The following is a 20,753-nucleotide window of genomic DNA, read 5'->3' as shown; positions in this document are numbered from 1 at the left end:
CATACTACAGCAGCAGGTGGAATATGTTAGATAGGTAGGTACTACATTAACTGAACTTCGCTTAAAACTATTTTAGTCACAGTACCAGAACTGCCGCTATTAGATGCGGTTTTACCTTCCAGCATGGAAGGGCTTCCTTCATATTAAATTGTCACTATGTACTACGGTCAGAATAGTCTAGGGGGTAAATTTGATCTAAACCTTTTTGATACTGGCCTGAAGCATTCTGGGGTAGGGCAATGTGTAAATTAATGTGCACACACTACTTCAGACAGTAACGTACTGTAGTAATGTCCTTTTCAGGCTGCACACCAGTCTTGGGGGACTCCAAAGGCCAGGCTTTAGACTGTAATAGATTATGCCAATACTCACAGAAGAGCTCAGAACACTTAGCCTGCAACCTTACCGCAGCATCCCAGGGCTGTCCCGAGAGCAGCACCACCCACAGCAGAGCCGCCAGATTGGAGGCTGCCTACTGAATTTTGGAAGTTCACACAATTATGTGCTTTCGTTATTCTGATTCACAGAGACTGTGTGAAACTGTTGCTATGACTACTTTTTCTGCAACTGGTTCTTCTGCTAGTACCTCAAGAAAGTGACCAAAACATCTGTCCATAAAAAGAAAATATTTGCTCTTATGTTGCATGGTGGCCAAATTCTCTTTTCTTTACATGTGATACATCAGAAGCCAACACCAGCTTCCACACTGCCACATGCAGAAGGCGGACATACATGCTTACTGCAGACTTGAAAACAATTTTTCTTGAGTTTTTAAGGGAAAAGAAGAAACATACTGTCACCATTCCTTATGGCTATACCGTGTTAGGTTTACAGACTTTCTATATAACTAAAAACCCAGAAGAAAAATCTATCCACAGTAAAAAGACACTTGCTCAAATGTACTAGCGTATAAGAATGAGTATCACATTTAAGCCCACTACCAGTGTTTCAAAGTCATTTCAACTTCTCAATCTCTACACATAATTTTTTAAAATAATTTTTCTTCCCCATTTTAACAGACATGACATAGCAACAGCTGCCACATCAAAATACAGATAAAGATTTGACATTGTTAACGCATTACAAACCAGGGCTCAGATCCCTATGTAACACACAGGGCTTGCTGTTGCAGAAGACAGAGCTATTACTTTCAAATTCAGTCCAACAAGAGAGACACAAAGTTTAACACCCACATATACAGTAAGCACACATTTCAGAGTCTTAGTTCCTGCTTGTTCTTAACAGCTCAGTGCAACTGTAAACCCAAGCTGCCTATATCCAACCCTTCCCCGAAAGTCCTCCCTTCCCATCCACATCCAGGAAAACGTACAGTAGTTTCCAGATACTTTGTGATCATGTTGGAGTGGAGTTAAAACAGACCTACGGAACCAAGGAAAGCAGGAAGTGATAAAAATAACATATTTAACAGGATTTTTTGCTTAAAGAACTGTAAACAGTTAAAGCCTCAAGTCAGTGCTGCTCAACCTTTATGCACCTATGCGCACACAACATTCAGCAAGACGATGAAGCTGCAGGAATTCTATAAACTGGTATCTCTGGGGACTCAAGTGCTTTAACCCTTCTACTGATAACACACAATGTCTTTGAAAAAAAAAAAAATCACAACATAGTACATTTCTAGAAACAGAATTACAGTACTGACTTTAAAAACAGTTTCTAAGGCTCAGACTGAGTCCAAAAAGGCCTCTGATTGGGTTCATTCAAGCTCTTACGTTTGGACTGCACGAATGCAGCGTAAGAATGATTGCAGCAAGACGTCCACAGGTAATTTCTACATTTATTTTTTATACCAAAAAGTTATGTGCAACAAATAGAACTCATACATATTTACATCATTTTACCTGTTAGCAAAATCGTATCCTAAACCTCCAATAGAGAATCTCTCAACCTATATTGATAAAAGAAACATCTGCCCAATTACTGCATTTAAATGGGTGTTTAATTTGGAGTTTAAAGCACTAATAATAAATAGTTGATGGAACATCCTGTACAGAACAAACACCTAGTATTTAGGCCATGCTTAATACAGTTTTATGGTAATACTTTATCTTTTCTGGACCAGTTTTGTCTAGAACATCTTTAAACAACATTGGCAGAACCAAAGCTATTAGGTCTCTCTGACTTTAGCCCATACAAATTAGGAGCATCAAGTGCTGCCTGAAGCACCTCACCAATCTTTTTGAACAATCGACTCTGTACAGCAGAAGACAAATGTGTACTACAGTATGCAGAAATCTCCTAATAAGAGAGATTTATTGTCACTTTAGATATCAAAGGTGGTAGGGAATGTTTTGTTGGCCTTAGTGTTGCCAACACTTTACAGTAAGAAACTTCCAAGAACATTCATGAGACTTGAATGCTTCATTGGCCTTAAAAGGAACAAGTACCTTACAGTAAGAGGATTTCAGGAATGTTTAATTCCTAAGCAGGTTTGGGATAAGGTTTTTTTTTTGCCTTTCCAATCCACCCCTCCCTGCAGAACTTCCAAGAGCCAGAGGGGTGGGTGAAGAGCCCAAATGCAGAACCATTGTTTGTATATTATGGATTTTTCCGCCTCTGTTCAGTTGAGTGTTGAAACCACAACCAGAATCTGTAAAATGATGCTGCTCCCCCGTCCCTCTGCCATACAGGGTATTACTAGCTTTTACCCATACTCTTGAATCCTCAAGATTTCTCAGAATTTGCCTTTGGATTTGTAAGGGTCAAATTAATATCAACCACATCTGCCACAACATTTGTTTTGGCTGACGGTGGGCAGGGGGGGCAGCTGCATGAAACACATCTGATTTCCATCATGTTACTAACTGTAACCTGAGCCATTCTACTGGAAGAAATGTGCTGTTTCTATCATTGGGAACAATGAGGAAAGAGTCAAAGAACTGGAAGCAAAGAGGTCCAAATTTCTACTGCTAATATTATTTTGCTCTTTATTCAGGCCAACTGCATTTCTGAAGGACATAAGAGAAAGTAGAAGAATTAGGGCCATTTCTAGCAAATCACTTCCAGTGAAAAGTAACTGCAAGAAAAGCACACAAGACAAGAGAGGTCACAATTAAGGATCAAATTTGCAAGTTCGTGCACAAAGTGTAGCTGCAAATTCTTCCAGAGACCAAATTCAATTTCCATTTGATCCCTACGTGCACACAAACATGGACCGCAGACACAACTGCTGAAAATCTGGCCCTAAACAATTTTACTAACAAACTGAATTAACAGACTACGCCCACACAGACAAGCACAAGACACAGTGAAGTTAGTCAACACCTATACTTTCAGCTGATGGGGCTTTTTTCATTTTTTTTCGGTGCGCACTACACCCAGAAGTTGGACCAAGTAATCATTGACTATACTTGTCTCCATTGCTGCTTGTTCTGAGATATTAGCGCTGCAACTAACCATTTCAGGCAGCACATGTTCACCTCTTCCTCAGATGAAAAAGATGCATTCCTGTGAACTACACTAAGGCATCAAAATAAATCTATACAACATTAAACAGTGATATTGCCTCAAGGCTTGTAAGAGAACAAAGTAAAGCCTTGAGGGACCAGTTTAAAGTCATTCACTCCCCTCATATCAAAGTTCAAGGCATTTGAGAAACAGAACTAAACATCAAGACAAGCTTTAACTATACTCTGGTCAATACAAAATGCATTTAATGAATTGTTGTCCAAAACCGTTAGACAAGAGGGACAAGTAATTTAGTGTTACATGCAACAGATGTTACTCATACCACAGAACTCTATACATAAAAGCAGTTTCCACCTACATCCTTGATACAAACCAGAAAATTACTTCAGTAGTAATTTCAATACTATTTTGTGAATTCAATCTAATAATTCTGTTTTCTCTACGGAACATTGCATGTTTCACAGTCAAGTTTATCCTCAGCAACTTAGTGTTTATAATCCACTTAGCCATATAAAGTAAGTGTGTCTCTGACATTCACGATTAAGAAAAAAAGACTAAAACTAATTCTTTAAATAAATGGGTACACAGCTGGAGTTCTTCATATTTAGAAGCTGACAAGGGCAAAAAGCAGCACAGCACCAATTACAGAAAGTAGCTGAACCTATACATTTTGGTGTCACAGAGTCTGAAACACTAGTATTTTACTTTTCTGAACTGCCTCATCAATCTTCTATCACATTAAGTTAACTGAAACAATATTGCTACCACTTCTCAGTCTAAAAACTAAAACAGATCTCTTAATACTCTTCTATACCCAGCGAGTTTGCTGGGAATTTGTTTGTTTGTTCATTTTTAAAGCAAGGACACTTCTGCCTGCCAAGTTCAAAGTATTTGGTTTAAGATTTTAAGCCAGAAGGCACTTTTAACATTCAGGCTTGGAATACTGAGTGCAGAAACAACATTTACAGTTTTGTTCCTTTGTTTAAATCCTCAGTTTAATTTTTTTTCCCAATTAGTTATTAGAAAGAGCAATGATAGCACTATATCACATTTCATTTTCAGGAGCACATTTACTTAGTTATCCCCCTAAACAGGTTGCCCTTCTAAGAGATGTTAGGTTGTCAGGCCTAAAGTTCATTTCTGAGCACAGCACAAACCAAAGATCCTGATGAAGATCAGTTAAGTAACTGCTTCTTCAGTGTTCTACTTAGTTACCCCACTCAGTCAGTGGTTTCCACTGCAAATTGCAATTCTATACTGCAGCATTCATATAACATCAAACATTAGTAACACTGGCTGTGTGACCACAGTTTAAAAATGAAACAGCTCTGCATGGAAATTAAGTCCTTTCAAAGAACACTCTTTGATACATCAAGCCCCAATCTATATAATATCCCGGTGGCAGCTTTCTATTGACCACACTGAACTATTTTCATTCTGTACAGAAATTAATGAAGTTGTGGTTTAATGAGCATACTTCAGGTTTCAGCTTTAACTCCATTTTCCTTACTGGAGACAAAAAAAATTGGAACAAAACCCAACCATCATTCTTGTGAAAGCACTAGCAGTGAGTGCAGCAACACGGTGTTCTCTATAGAGGTCACGTCTTCCATCGTGTCAGCTGATTATTAGCTGAACTCTGACAGCTCCTAGGCTAACAAAACCAATCGTACAGCGAGTTCTCCAGGGATGAAACCAATACTTCTAATTTTATTTACAGTATAAGTCCTAGTCAAATCTAAGTCCATCAGCTAAAAAAAAGTAGTAATACACATACTGTAAACATGGCAACATTAAATATGGTAATGCTAGTCTAGAATATTTAATGTTATAATCACATCTTGTTATACCTGAATTTATATACAGGGTATTTTATAGCAAGTGTTACCCACTTCACAAGTGGAGTCGGAAGAGAGTCTAGTTTTTGCTGTGGCTAGAACTCCTTCAAAGTAAAGTTAAAGCTTGTCTTGGATTGTATTAGAGCTTTCTTTCATAACCACATTTAAATTGAAGATTAGCACAAAAAATTATCTAGGGCGCCTTCAACTTTATAATTAAAAATTCAGTTATGATTCTCAGGGAAAGTGTCTGATATGGAGAATAAAAAATTACTGCAAAATAAACTTAATGGAAGTTGTGTCTTCAGACTGTCAGTCAAAAGTTCAAACAGGCATTATTCCTGTTTGGGTTGGAGTTGCCGTTTCCATGCCTCGTTCAAATAAACTAGTCGTTTGTAGTTGATGATAAAGAGAATGAAGTTCAGCAAATATGTGATGACGCAGACAATGCAAAATTCCTTCAGCACGAAGTACAGAATGTATGCCAAGTACAAAGACCCTACTACAGACACTATGGAGGATGTCATGAGGATTAGAGCTGCTACTGCACTTGCTGTCATACCTGCAACGAGAGAGAGAAAGTTACTACCGCTGCTCTCATTCCCCCCCTTCCGCACAAAGCAAAAAGCCTAAGCACTCTGATTCAAACTGAAGGCTACTCAGCAAGTTTGTATTACATAAAAGTCTGTTTAAAATACCACGAGTTCAAGATGGCTGACAAATCACTACTTGGAGGGGAGCTTCTAGGTTCTGTATGACAGTCCTTTGATAAGAAGCATGTGTAGTGTTTACCATCTTCTGTATTCCTGAGTTACGGGAAAGTTACAGGTTGGTCAGGTTATGTCTATCAATATTAATAGCTTTATAGCAGACCATACAGTTAAAGAAATATGCATGCATTACACTTCATGCACCTTTTTTGCCTGCCATCTTACTCCTGCAAAACAAACTCCATTTTCATTTCCTCTCTTTTAGCAATCCAATGCTAAATATATTTAAGTGAAAACATCAGTGCAGCAACTGTCTCGACCATATTATTAATAGCAAAGCAGGAGAAAATGCAGTTGCCCTGTTATCAGTTGGGTTTTTAAGCCCTTTGGACAGATATATCATTAGACTGGTGCTAAAAAAAAAAGATAAGTCACATGCATTTAGCTGGTCTCTTGCAGATTGTGCAATGTATAATGGACTCCTCTTTCATCACCACAGACCTGTTATATACTTTAGGCTCTACACTGAATTAATACTTACCAAGCAGCATTTGTAGTATATAAAAGGCGAGTCCAAAAACACTGTTTGACTGATTTATTGCACTGTCCTTTCCAAAGATGGAACCCAACAGACCAAATCCTCGACCCCATCTGTAAAACAGTTAAACTAATTAACTTGTATTTGGGCACCTATGGCTTTACATCAGTGTTTTCAATTTGTCCCTGTTGGGGGGGGGGGGGGAAAAAAGAGACACACACACATATTCTGACATGACCTCTGCAGTGCTATATGAAGTTCAGGTTATCTTGGAAAAACCAGGCAGCTTGCAACAGGGAGTACACTAGGTATAACTTTATCCCACACATTGCTGATTCTGGTGTGTCAAGTAACTTTAAACTATGAAGTTCACACAGTTACAGCTTCACCAAATACCATGTCTACTTGTAAGGTTGTAGTTTAAAGCTCTCTTGTCAAATAAACAATTCCTTCCTCCAGTGATAGCTTTAGCAGTTCTCTCCACCACAGTAAGTTGGACACACACTTACTATACAGCTGAGGGAAAATGGTGCAGCTCAGTAACTGTTACCAGCTCTGCCAGCACCTACCTCGCGGGCATCAGAACAAGCAAATTGGAACATATGTTTGCACCTCAGCTGCTCCTGATCAGTCTAACACCTTAGGAGGAACCCAAATCTGTCAAGAAGGCAAGCTGGGGATGGTACCATAACAAGATTCACAGACCCCATTTGTTAGAGCCCTTGCACAGTGTGACATTTTGAACTAGCACCTTAACTACAAAGTGACTTTCAACTTTTTAGTGATAAGATAGAAAGCTGCACAAGCCCTACAAAATTGCTGCTGCAATGAGGGGGATAAAAGATTAAATTAGCAAGTGTATTTGTGCTAGAAACCATTAATTTGACGCCTTAAGGCAGATCACACCATTATTTGTAAAAGCAAAGTGAGGAGCGTATTTATTAGTGTCACTTGAAAATATGAAAAGAAGTTAACAGTACTTCAATTTAATTCACTTACAAGAGAAACTGGAATATCTGCCAGCATGTCTTTGCAGCATCAAGTCAAGTACTACATAAATGTAAGGCTATGTTCATACTATCAGGTTAACTGTCACATAACTACATTAAAAAAGCACAATTCCTCACTGCTGTTGCAGCAGAAAATGCTAGCATGCTACATTTATCCCAACAGACATGCAGTTTCCAAATAGCTTGTTGTACTAGAGGCAATCGTTCTACTCAACCAAGACACAGCATAGATTTGCTCTCTGCACGCTACAGGAACATTGCTGATACACTTCACCATGCATCTGAGACCAGTGAAAGGCTACTGGCACATTACAAGCACTTTCCTCGCATGAGAAAGGTACCACGATAAGTACAATTTAATACCATCTCCGAGACGTTTCACAGCCAGTTGTGCAATATTTTCAAAACACAATCAAATTAATAATTCTAATTCAAACTTAGTAACTGCAGTTAACTATTATACCCAAGTCTTGTGCTCTCCTCCCCAAGAAACTGAGCAGAGAATTAGGTACCAATTCCTAGAAAGCATGTTTACAGCATAAACAGTAAAAAAAGACCCCAACATATTTCCAACTACTTTGTCTCAGATCTTGTAAATGACTGAAGTGAAACTTATGTGCAAACATAAAGCTTCAAGCCAGCACAGAAAAGACCGACACTTGCTTTACCACCGTGATGATGCCTCACATCCCAGAGCCACAAAGGGTTAGAAAGACCTAAGTTAACTGCTGGGAGGAGCAGTGCAATGCTTCCTCGCTCCCTGCAGTTATCCCACTGCAAGCCTGGGATTCTGCAAACCACGGGGAACAAGCGTGGTTACACATGCTCCTGCAGCATATGAAGGCCAGCAGTCCCAATTAGCATACGGTACAGTTTGTGGGAGAAGTAGTATCAAGGATGGATGGCAAGATTCAGAAAAGCAGCTGTAGAGATATGAGTGCAGCACCCCACAGCTAAGGGAGCCATGCTTCCAAGAGGGAGGGATTTAAAAAAAAACAAACAAACACCATGCAAAATACATAAGCAAACATTATAAAGAAACACTGCAAGTTCCAAAGAATCTCAGCTATTTTAAGACTTTGCTCCCACACATTGAAAGTTATCTGGATTTTAAGTGAAACTGTTTATTTTTTAACCTTACTTTGATAAGGTAATCACAGCACATGTAACAATTGGCTCATCTTGTCCAGCTACCAAATGCAATATTAAAGAGCCAGACAAATATATTAAAGGTATAATCATTTTCCATTTAATAGTCTGCTTCAGCTTACTATCCACAGGTGCAACTTATTGTTCTAGTCTCCAAGTGAGAATTCTTTGTAGGGTGACATTAAACTCTATTTTAACACACACAGGCTTTCCTTACTGAGAGACTAAATGGCAAAACTCAAAGCATGCCTAAACCTGTGGTTCAACATTAGCCTAGCTCCAAGTAACTGCAGGATGCTGAACTCCTGCCCTAACTGTATGCTCCCACTTCTGATGCTCATGAGATCCTGTTGTGTTTGAGAGCAAACTCAAGCTTAAAACATCAGAAACTTTAGGCTACAGAATCTGACCCTGCAGTTCTGCAAGTGAATAAAATGTTGTTAATGGAAGGATAAGGAGTTCAAGCCCTTCCTGAAAGGCAGTGTCCCCAGGCGATCTGTTCATAGCTGCAAGAAGGTCACAGCATGGTGAAAGCTTTTTCCACATGCAATAGTTCATTAAGTGTCTTGTTGGCCTTGTAGCAGCTTTAAGGGCACCAAGTATTAAATTTCAGTCCATGGAGTACAGCTCTAATCTTGGATCTTATTCCACACTCTTCAAGACAGCTAAGAAGCCTGTGGTTTAAGACAAAGCACTTTTTCCAGCCTTATAAGGTTTGAGGTAGGACAAAATTTTCTGCATCAAACTGAAAAGCAAAATATTTAGACGTTGTATATTTCTATTTCCATCTAATTTCTCTACTGAAGAGGCTAAATCATCTCCTAATTCTGTCAAGGAGGTCCCAAAACCCACTGAAATGCACAATGAACCAAATACTTTTGCAAGCAATTGGAAGACGACGACTTGAGTATGATAATCTTCCTTTTCACACCAAAATCACACCTGAGTTGTGATATCTTTGAAAGTCTAAAAACATATGGCAAACAAATAGCAAAAAGATTGCAGTCCTAACAGTAGAACAAGCCTCAGTAAATAAAACATTGGTAAAAAGGACTATAAACTTCTCAGAAGTTCTTCACTGACCTTGCCTTTCTTATAAAGAATAAAACTTAAAAGAACTATTGTTAACTCAGAGCATTCTGTATCCCAAAAATTGGTAAATAAAATTAACTGCACTAATTAAAGAGTTACTTGCACAGTAAGATACAAGCATAGTCCAACATCACCAACTCTTTCCTGGTACTGACTTGTGGCTCCCCATCCCTGAAACAGCCAAGTGTTCTGTTGTGCAAATCATGCTGAAGTCACCCGGTGTGATTCAGATCGCTGACAAACACATGTGGCAAGCCTACTTTTGCCACACCCGAGTCACTCCTATTAAAAAAATAAAAAAGGCAGTCTGAACTAGCTTCAAGGAAGTTTTAAAATAAAACTTTAAGTCACCTTCCTGCATGTTTCAAGTAACTAAAATTCCCTCTCTGTTCAAGATGACAGCCTGCTTCACTTCTCATTTGCAGGTACAACTTTGCATGTCTTTAAAAAAAGGTTTCAGAATAGAGATTCAAGAAATCCAAGACAAAGTGTTCAGAAATGTACATGTAGTTTCCCAACATCTACAACTGAATACTCCGTGACTTTTAGTCCAATGTGCATTTCCTTTTATCAAAAGGAGGTCTTGAAAATTATCATCCACTCTCTAAACAGCATCCCTTTTGGTTTGTGGTATTTAAGAAAGCTCAGAAGTGTTGCATTTTTAGAAGTTTAAAGCAGTATTTGCATGCTCTTGACACTTCTTCACAGGAAGACAAGAACTGAGGTAATTTTGATCCACAAGTGACACATCCAGTAAAATCTTATCCTGTTAAATCCTTAGCTTTTTTGCACAATTATGAACGCCCTCTGTGTTCCAGAACAGCATATTATGGGAGTACACTTTAAAGATTTAACCATAATTTAGCAAAGACAATACCACTGGCAGAAAGGCAAGAGAACCTCATGCAGTACACTACTATCTCACTCATTTTAAAGGACAAGTAAACAACCTCCACATTTAACAAGTTAACAGCTGTAAGAGTTATCAGTATTAGCTCAAAAAGCAACTGAGTTCCAAGCCTGCCAAACACAAAAAGTCAAACAAACAAAAAGTATATATTTAGCCAGGCGTCAGATTATTATCTCATCCACTCTCTGTAAGAAATACTATACTGCTTTTTATAGTCAAGCACCCCAATTCTGACAGTTACCTGCAGGAGATGGTTTTAAGGGCTTTTGCAAAGAGATCATTCCCAAAGCTGCTCTCCTTGACCTCAGTCATCATGAAGTTAAGAATCAGCTTAAAAAACTTCTGAATGGGGGTTTCACTTGCATCAACATGCTCAGTAGCCTACCTTGAAGGCTTCCTAAATGTACCTAGACGCTTTCTGAACACATACTTTTGTCCTCCACAACATCCCCTGGTAATGAATTCCAGAATCACATCACCTCATTTTCGCTTCGCAAACCTTAGTTCTCATGTCAAGAAAAGAACTAACTACTGTATATTCATTTTAACATTAAAACATAGGCCCACTGTTAAACAGAAAAGGAGAGTCATCACCAATGATGCTGAAAAGGCAGAGATCCTGAACACCTTCTTCACCTCTGTCTTTACCAACACTGTCAGGTCCCAGGCTTTGGGAACGAAATTCCCAGTTGATCCAAACACTGACACACCATCAGTGAAGGAAGAGTTAGCACGTGAACTACTACAGGAGCTTGACCCCTACACATTGATGGGCCCTGACACCATCCACCCAAGGGTGTTGAGAGCACTGGCTGACATCATCGCAAGGCCACTCTCCATAATCTTAGAGAGGTCGTGGAGAACGGGGATGTACCAGAGCACTGGAGGAAGGCAAATGTTACCCCTATTTACAAGAAAGGCTTGAGGGAGGATCTGGGTAACGATAGGCCCATCAGCCTTACTTCAATCCCTGGGAAAGTTATGGAACGAATCCTCCTGGGGCCATCACAAGTCAAATGAAGCACATGATTGGGAAAAGCCAACATGGCTTCACTAAAGGCAGATCGTGCTTGACTAACCTGGTGGCCTTCTATGACAAAGTGACTAGCCTGGTTGACATGGGGCAGGCGGTGGACATTCTGTACCTGGACTTCTCCAAGGTCTTTGATACGGTCCCCCACCATCTCCTCCTGGAGAAGTTAATGCGTTATGGCCCAGACAAGTGATCTGTGCAGTAGGTGGGGAACTGGCTGACAGGCTGCACCCAAAGGGTGGTGGTAAATAGCTCCTTTTCCAAGTGGCAACCTGTCACTAGTGGAGTCCCCCAGGGATCAATACTGGGCCCAATGTTATTCAATATCTTTATAAGTGATCTGGATAACGGGATCAAGTGTAGCCTGATGAAGTTTGCTAATGACACCAAGTTGAGTGGGGAATAGACACTCCAGAAGGGAGAGCTGCTCTGCAGGAAGATCTGGATAGGCTGGAAGAGTGGACCAGCAAGAACCTTATGAAGTTCAACAAGGAAAAGTGTAAGATCATGCACCTGGGAAAACATAATCCAGGAATGCAGCACAGCCTGGGATCCATCTGGCTGGAGAGCATCTCTGTGGAAAGGGACCTGGGGTTCCTGGTGGACAGAAAGCTCAACATGAGCCAACAGTGGCTGCTGCGGCCAAGAAGGCCACAGGATGCTGGGTTGCGTCAAAAAGGGCATCGCCAGCAGAGATAAAGAAGTCATCATCCCGCTCTACTCAGCGCTTGTCAGGCCACACCTGGAATACTGTGTGCAGTTCTGGTCCCCACTGTACAAAAAGGATGTGGACAGGCTGGAAGGGGTCCAGAGAAGGGCCACCAGGATGATCAGAGGTCTGGGGAGCTGCCATACGAGGATAGCCTGGGAGAGCTGGGTTTGTTCAGCCTTGAGAAAAGGAGGCTCAGAGGGGATCTCATCCCCATGTACCAGTACTTAAGGAGTAGCTACAAAGAAGATGGAGACTCCCCTTTTACACGGAGTCCCATGGAGACGGACAAGGGGGAATGGACACAAGTTGCTCTTGGGGAGATTCTGACTGGACACCAGAGGAAAATTCTTCAGTGACGACAGACACCATTGGAATAATCTCCCCAGGGAAGGGGTTGACTCGGCCATGTTGGACACCTTCAAGAGTTGTCTGGACAGGGTGCTGGGCCATCTTGTCTAGACTGTGCTCTTCCTAGAAAGGTTGGACTAGATGATCCCTGAGGTCCCTTCCAACCTGTGATTCTGTGGAAATAACCATACCAGATCAGGTCAAGCCCAGCTAGCTTCAGTACCACGCCTCTGACATCAGCGAGTAGCAGATGCCCTGAACAAAGCACACATATCATGCTTCCCAGTTCACATTATAGTCCCCTAAATGTCTAGTTGAAAATGCTATCAAATCCTTCAGGAGACCAGATTATTAAATGGCATATATGATTCAAAATCTGAGAACGCCCTGTGTTTGTGCAGCAGCAGGTTTTCCAACGTATTTCTCTCTCTCAATTTTCAGGTTCGTTGCAATGAAAAGGGTAAACAACAGTAATAAAGATTATATTTTCAGAGAACTCTAATTAAAGAACTTAAGTTCTGTTTTCTGAGTAGTAGTAGCTTGAAGCCCCTCATTTCAGGATTATTGTTCATCCCATAAGCAGTATTTTGTTATCAACAGCAAGCACCTTTTACCACTTTGCAACCCCGAGGAAACAATACATATTTTCTACAAAAAGCCTACACTTGACAAGTGATGTGCACATTTCCTTAAGTGTTGTCTGACTTCTGAGATAAGTTAGAGTACAGAATGAAAGTTCTCAGGAGGGGAGTAAAGCTGGCCTATGCTCCCACATCGCCTTCAGTGAAAACCTCATGTGAAAAAAGGTCAAAGGATCTGGACCATGTTAATACTTCGCAGTGCTATGAAACTTTGGTTGCAGCTTCTTTACAGCTTCACTAGAGGATTTTGGATTAAACCTAGTTCATGGTTACAAGGTCACTTAGGCCACTCTAACAGTTTTAATGAATTAAGTAAAAGCCTTCAATTAGAAACCACAAGAAAGAAGGGAGATTAAAAATCCCCATTTGCAGGTTTGCCAAGAGTGCTCGAAGTTTCTGATTCACTTAATTTCATTTTTAAATCTATTAGTAGTATTTACCACAAACAAATGAGATTTTTTTTCTAGATATCCTCCAGCTCTACCTCAGAAACAGTCTGAAAAAATCTCAGTGTCTCGATCAGCAAAATCTCAAGCAGACAGTGGTTAATGATTTTATTGCAGTCTTTACAGAAGCACTGGTTATTCAAGTCATAAGCCAACAGCATTGTATTCCTTCTACATAATCTCTTCTATTAAGCTATCATAAATGAAGTCTGAATTTGAACTACAGGCACTTTGTGAAATTTACTTTGCATCAGGCAAAATAATTTTCAGCCCCACTGCAAATTCCAGTCAGGCTAGAAACAGTATATTTATGAAAAGCAAAAATAACACGTTTGAGATCAGATTGCTCCAAGATTGAAAAAAGTAAACCTCATGTAGCTAGGGTGCCGCTGTATTTTATAAAATACATGTCTCAGCCACTGCATATTATATCAGTTTGAAGTAGTAAGTCATTGGTTTTCCATTAAAAGGACAAGGCAAAAATCACTTGAACAATCAGCTTCTGCTGCTTTGCGAACAACTTGCTTTAGAACTAACAAAGCTGTGTTCCTGAAACCCCTTCCTTCCCCGGCACACAGAATAACCAGATCCCTCCCAGCTCACACCCTACAGCCTCTGCACCCTGCCTCCCCAATCAAGTCCGTTATCTATCAGCTCTGTCCAAGTCCTGTTTGCACATGTGCTGCCTGCCTGGCTAGCAGAGCAAATGGGACAGATAACCTTAGCTCACGCAGCAGGTTTTTTTTTTTTTCGCCTTCAGCAGAGGTATTACTTTGAGTCCCTCTCCCCTCCCCTTTTGCACTGAATCTGTTTCTATAAAACTTTAGTAACTTGTATCCTTTGCTAAATTTTGCTTTAAAAAAAAGAAATTGTTTTTAAAATTAATACACAACACAAAGGCAAAATCTTCTCAGAAACCAGGCTAGAAAAGCAGGATAATACAACCTTTCTTAGCCTCAAGTTGTTTGCATTTTTTGGCTTAGTATCCTTAGCTGTAAAATTTGTGTCACTCATCTAGCTACGGCTATGCCAATTCACCATCATCTTGAACCTGCAGCACTCCAAATCCTGCTGAAGCAAAGGGCTTGACACACTAGATGGATTCTCTCTACACTGATTTCCCCCTGCCCAATCAACAAACCAGAGGTCTTCAGACCTTCCCTCGGACAGCAAAAATAATTAATCCCTGCTACAGAGTAACTGAAAAAGCACCATTACACCTGCTATCTCACCATTTGCAGACCTCAGAAGTAAACAACAACCAACTTTAAATCACAGGATAGATTTTTATCTCGGTCTCAGGAGATCACATTTTTATGTAAACTATTTTGGTAGCCTAAGAACCCCGAACACAATTCCTGTTGGATGACCACCATCTGCTCTATGTACTGCCTTTCAGTAGTTTAATCAAGCTTCTATCTTTTTCTATACAGAATTAAAGATGCCTAACGAAAACAATATCTTGGCTCAGGTTAGAGAAATTACTGACTAGCAAAGACTTACAAAACCAGTAACATTTCAAAAGGCAAATCAGCATCATTTACCTATGCTGGTTCACAAGAAGGGCCTAAACAAGCTTCCCCTTTTATACTACCTGCAAAAAGTTACATTTACCATTTCTCACCTTACATCAGTCACTAACAATTGCAGCTGTCAACCTCAAACATATCTGAATGCTTGCTTACAGCAATAAAAAAAATGCTGGGGCATCAGGAACTTACCAGTAATATGAAAGATAACTGCTATATAACGTTCTTAACCTGGAATCAAGCAAACTTGACAGACATCAAACTTACAGGAACTGCCCCACAACAGAACTGAATGGGAACCTGCAATATAAACATCAGGTTAGGGAGGAGGTCAGAAGAGTTTTCTTCCATGCCCCATTTCCTTAGATAATGGGGTTGTTCTTGTCAACTTGATCTCTGTTACAGTCTGCACTCTATAAAGATGCACCAGAACAATAGCTCTGGCAAGGTGTGCTTCACTGAAAAAACAGCACTGGTCAAAGTTTCAGCTGCAGTATCTTATAGCATAACTGCATGCCCTCTCTGCAGAGGAATAAGCTCTACACCAGCATAATTATACTCACACAGCATAGCATTGAAGTGCTATGTCATAAGACTAAGAAATTCAAATGTAACATTTTCTAATGTTAGGTCTAAATTCACTGTTTAAATGATTTATGAAGGTGAGAACAGTACAATAATACTACAGTTGTCACAGGCCATGCTTGGCAAATCCAGTAAAACAACTGTATGTCTGCTGTGATCTGTCTGTCCACAACACATGCAAAATTTTACAGATTTAAATTTTCAAGAACTACCAGATTATAATTTTGGTGCATTCACTATAAGACATAAGGCAGACATGCATATTAGACGTTTTCAGAATAGGCATTTCAGAGTGGCCCAAATACAAGATGACAATCCAAGACCTTGCACATTAGCATAAAGCTCAGAACAGGGAATCCCTAAATCAAATTATATCCAGATGAACACAGACTTAAAATCCTACTTTGACTCTAGAACTTCTTCAGTAAGTCAACTAAATATGTTAACCTAGATCAATATTGACTATTTCCAAACCTCTTGACTTACGAAGCTGGCCAAAAGCTACAAATATTGCTCAAGATATACAGTGACATGTGCCCTTTGGTCATTCATGCCAGCTATCTTTAATACAGGCTTAAGTTGTTACTGCATTAGTACTTGCCAGGCTACAAAACTTCCTTCAGAAAAAAGCCATCCACTAATCTGCTCTGCAGAAACCCTAAATTAATCAAGACAGCAGAAACATATTAGAAGACCCAAAAGTCTCTCAGGACACACAAAAGAACAAAGCAAAAAGTAGTAATGCAAAGACACAGAGCTTAAAGTGTCGCATTTTATTTCAAGCCACATCACTATCCACATTACTTGAAATTTGTCTATCGGTTTAATTCCCGCTGTGAAACTACTGTAACAGCAAAACAAAAATATTTTTCAGGAACTGCTATTAGCCAGTTTCATTACAAATAAAGCCATTCTTGCTACTTAATTATTCTCAAATATAAGACAGCAATTCACTTAAAATATCTACAGTAATTGCCAAATTGAAGTATTTCCCCATTACCTTCCCTTGTTATACAGACCTTAGTTGTTTTTCTTTTTAAATTATTTCATAAACTTTCCCCATGATAAAAGCTTGGAATCTGCCGACCATTAGTATTTTGAATAAAGGATACTAGGAAGGTATCTTTCCAACATAATAATCTGGGTGAGTCAGTCTCTGATACAAGATCTTCCATGCTCCTCCCTCTGCATGCTGGTAATCTTTACAACATTTCTCATTGTTGTGCCAATACCGGATTTGGCTTAAAAACAAGACTTGGAAATAGTAACAGCTTATTAGTGAAAAAAATCCCTCCCCAAAAACCAGAACTTAGTTCCAAAGTAACTCAGCTCAGAGAAGAATACACTATTTTTTTCTAATTATTCTATACAATTAAAATTAATCCCAACACCGTGATGTGCTTTTCAAAGTTCAGTCCACTGCTAGAATCAACACTTGAAATGTTAAGATTGTTACATTCCAAGTTCCATTAGTAAATAAAAAGTCACACAACCAAATGAACCCTCTAGAAGCCAGTAAAAGCCACAAATTACAAGTTCGTCACCCATTTAACTCTGTAGAGTTAACTCTGCTAATCAGCTAATATAAGTTGTGCGTGTCAGTGTCCTAGCACAATGAGAACAGAAACAGTTGAAAATTAAGTCTACATTACATGTGAAAATGCTGGAACACCGTATTTGAAACTCTGCTCTCTCAGTGAAATCTAAATAGTAGTTAAGAGTTCTTTTTAGAAATCAAGTTTCAGAGAAACTGGTAATGTGGCAGTAACAAGGAATATTCAGCTGGAGAGAGGAGACTTGATGGATAGGGAGCTGTGGGAACATAGAAAACAACATTCATTTCTTTGCACATTATTCTTACTTCAAAGTTTAATAGCTTGCTCTCTTGTCTTAGTTTTAAAGCAATACTCCTTTTTTGCCTGTGTCCTGTACAGCACTGAAAGTACATTCCTCTCCAAATATGGCTTGGCTGAACAGAACTTGCACACTCCTTTTCCACAAACTCCTTTTACCACCTGCTCTAATTATCATGAGCTATCCTGACATTTGCCATACTTCAGTCTTTAAGCATGTTTCTCCTAGCAACTGCTACTGAGATTTTATTTTATTTTACCCTTAACTGTTCATATTATTACATAGAATTCCTGCAAAGTATTTACAGGTCTTACTGTGGCACACTCAACATTTCAGCTACAGCATTACTAACAAACACTATAATTACCAAGCATTATTCCATAATTAGAAATACCTAAACATATAGTTGGAATTATTCTATTTCTTCACAGCATTTAGTAAACATACATTAAAACTGTTACTTCAAATTCCCTGTCTCAATAGCAGCATTTGCAATAACAATAAAAAGCTAATGAAAGACCAATTCTGTACAAGAGTAGACTACTACAGAGGCTACTTAGGTGGTTAAATCCCTGTTATTTTCTTTCTACCTCTATAGGCGTGGTAAATTTTAGATTACTGACAATACTCATGTGTTTTAATCTTGGTAGCCTATAAATAATTTATAAGTTTAAGTTATCTGTCAAGCTTGTTGAAGTCTTCCCGTTTAGATTGAAACTGCCCATTTCAGGACCCTTCTCTATTAGAGACACGAACAAGCACCTTCACAAACTGTCTGTCATTGACAGACAAACAAGCAGAATTAAAGCCTCACTCAATCACAAGAGCCTCCTTTCAGACATCTGTAGATACAGATCTCTTTGTAACATATCACAATCCCACTCCTGTCACCACAAAAGTGGTTTTAAGAATAAGAGTTCCCTGTATGTTTTGCATAAACAATTTAATCAGCTTCCACCTTCACAAAGTACAGCCATATTCTCCCTCATTGGCTTGTTATGACAATACAGCAAGTACCTTTCTAAAAACTGTGACAGCTTTTATGCAGCTTACACTGAGAGGAGGGAAGAAAAATCTCTCAAGTACTCATTCAGCTGAAGGTGCTAACATGGTAGTAACAAAATTCTTATTAAAAAGAGGGAAGTATTTAATAAATACATTTGCTGAAGAACCCAAACCCTCCCCTTACCAGCTCCTTACCAGTGGATACTTTTGTGCATGTCTTCACATGCCTATATAAACACACACACACATATATGCACAGAGCCAATTAGAGGTTGCTGACAAATCATCTTCTTTCTTTAGCTGGAATACTGGAGAATATGCTTTAGGAGAGTTTCTTAGCTAAATTACATCTGAAAGTATTTCCTGTAGCATCTTTATACTGGTAGCATTTTTATCTATACAGCAGGTTAAGTCTTTTCATTATTGTAATTCAATCAACTAGCTACTTGACAACAAGCCAGGCTAGCAACATATTCAAATTTACACCTCGACTCTCTTAACAGAAATAAAAGCCATTGGCCTTTAGAAAACAATTGCTAAAGTAACTACTGACAGGAAACCTGTAAAATAAATCAAGATTTGGACTGGGCTTTTACTGCTGAGGCACACAAGTCTCCCTCAAATTAAGTACTTCCTCCGTATCACGACGACAATCTTCTATGCTGCCAGGTAACGTTATAATGGAAAAGCAATTCAGACGCTTCTGTTAAAACCAGCCAAAGCCAACCATCTACAATTGCACATGTTTATGTTGGCCTCAACCACTAGTCACACCTACAACATTTTACTCTAATGTACATTTACCACGAAAACGCCTGTCACTCTAATTGCCATTGATGACAACACTGAAGTTGTGGGTGCCTCACCCTCCTGCCTGTACTGATCCCAAACAAAAGGCGTCCCACACCAGCCCTCCAGCGAAGGGGCTGCCTAAACCGGGAGCCACGACACCCCTCTCCTGGGCCTGCCCGCCCTGCGGCCCCCAGCACAGTCCCAGCTGCCCAGAGCCCTCCGCGCCTCCAGCAAGCCCTCCCCGGGACGAGCCCCGTCCCGCAGCCGCGGGCTCCTGCCCCCCGCCCCCCCAAAGAGCCGGGCCGGGCCCCCAGCAGTCCCCGCCTCAGCCTCCACGGCGCCGGAGGCAGCGCTCCGGGACCCGGCCCCGCCACTCTCCGTGACCCCAGCCTCTTCTCCCCGCGGCGGCCTGAGGCTGCGGCGGCGGCGACGGGTCCCACCCCCGCCTCACCTGGAGGTGATGGCGGCGGAGCAGCGGACCCGCTCGCTGAGGTCGCACAGGGCCTGGTAGTGAAGGTCGCGGCCCTTCTCCCGCTCCAGATGGCAGGCGTAGAGGGAGAGCAGGATGCCGGCGGCGCACACCGCGGAGCGGGCCACCCGCTCCCAGCGCGGCACCGACACTCGCAGCAGGACGGGCGCCGCCATCTTACCCCCTCCCTCCGCCTCAGCCCGCGACGCGCGCCCGGCGCCGGCGAGCGGCGCACGCGCGCCCACACCCCATTGGCTCGCTGGGCGGGCGCGCCCGTCCCGTCCCGCCCCGGCGACCGCGCCGGACGTGGCGCTCCGCAACGACGTCACGTCAGTCCGGGGCGGGGGAAGGCGGGCGTGGCGCGGCAGGTGGGTACGGCGCCGCCTGGCGGCCACCAGCAGGCACTGCAGGGCGCCCGGCCCGCCGCCCCGCCCCCGATTTCGGCAGGAAAAGCAGTTTTCCCCTTTTAACTTAGATCTGGGCCGCGGGGTGGGGGGGGATCTGGGCTGTTCCGGGGAGGGCTACAAGACCCGGCACGGCTGACATAACCCTCAGGGCTGATGTGACCCTTCGCTAGAGCTAAGGCGACGCTATTCTCTCCGACAGGTACTCCAGTGAGCGCTCCAGGTTTTTAACATGCTTTTGGCGAGAATCATAGAATCA

At 41.0% G+C, this 20,753-nt stretch overlaps 1 protein-coding gene across 1 annotated transcript; it reads right to left on the bottom strand.

Annotated features, from left to right (window-relative positions):
- Positions 1-1,780: 1,780 nt before the first annotated feature.
- On the bottom strand, positions 1,781-20,328 carry VKORC1L1 (vitamin K epoxide reductase complex subunit 1 like 1). The gene is made up of 3 exons (XM_075112921.1): positions 20,073-20,328; positions 6,519-6,628; positions 1,781-5,829 (listed from the first exon to the last, which is right to left on the bottom strand). The coding sequence occupies exons 1-3, from the start codon at positions 20,264-20,266 to the stop codon at positions 5,603-5,605; spliced, it is 531 nt and encodes a 176-aa protein (XP_074969022.1). The 5' UTR covers positions 20,267-20,328; the 3' UTR covers positions 1,781-5,602.
- Between the last annotated feature and the right edge of the window lie 425 nt (positions 20,329-20,753).

The sequence above is a fragment of the Phalacrocorax aristotelis genome, chromosome 18 (assembly GCF_949628215.1).
Source record: "Phalacrocorax aristotelis chromosome 18, bGulAri2.1, whole genome shotgun sequence".
Lineage (NCBI taxonomy): Eukaryota > Metazoa > Chordata > Aves > Suliformes > Phalacrocoracidae > Phalacrocorax > Phalacrocorax aristotelis.
The sequence above is the reverse complement of the archived record's forward strand: the minus strand, read 5'-3'. Positions and strand labels throughout refer to the sequence as shown.

What these genes read in the sequence shown, in the direction of transcription:
- VKORC1L1 (XM_075112921.1), bottom strand. Translation starts at nt 20,266, where the DNA reads ATGGCGGCGCCCGTCCTGCTGCGAGTGTCGGTGCCGCGCTGGGAGCGG. An exon ending in TCCGCCGCCATCACCTCCAG is followed by an intron (nt 6,629 to 20,072) that starts GTGAGGCGGGGG and finishes ACTGTTTTACAG; the next exon opens with ATGGGGTCGAGGATTTGGTC. An exon ending in TATACTACAAATGCTGCTTG is followed by an intron (nt 5,830 to 6,518) that starts GTAAGTATTAAT and finishes CTCTCGTTGCAG; the next exon opens with GTATGACAGCAAGTGCAGTA.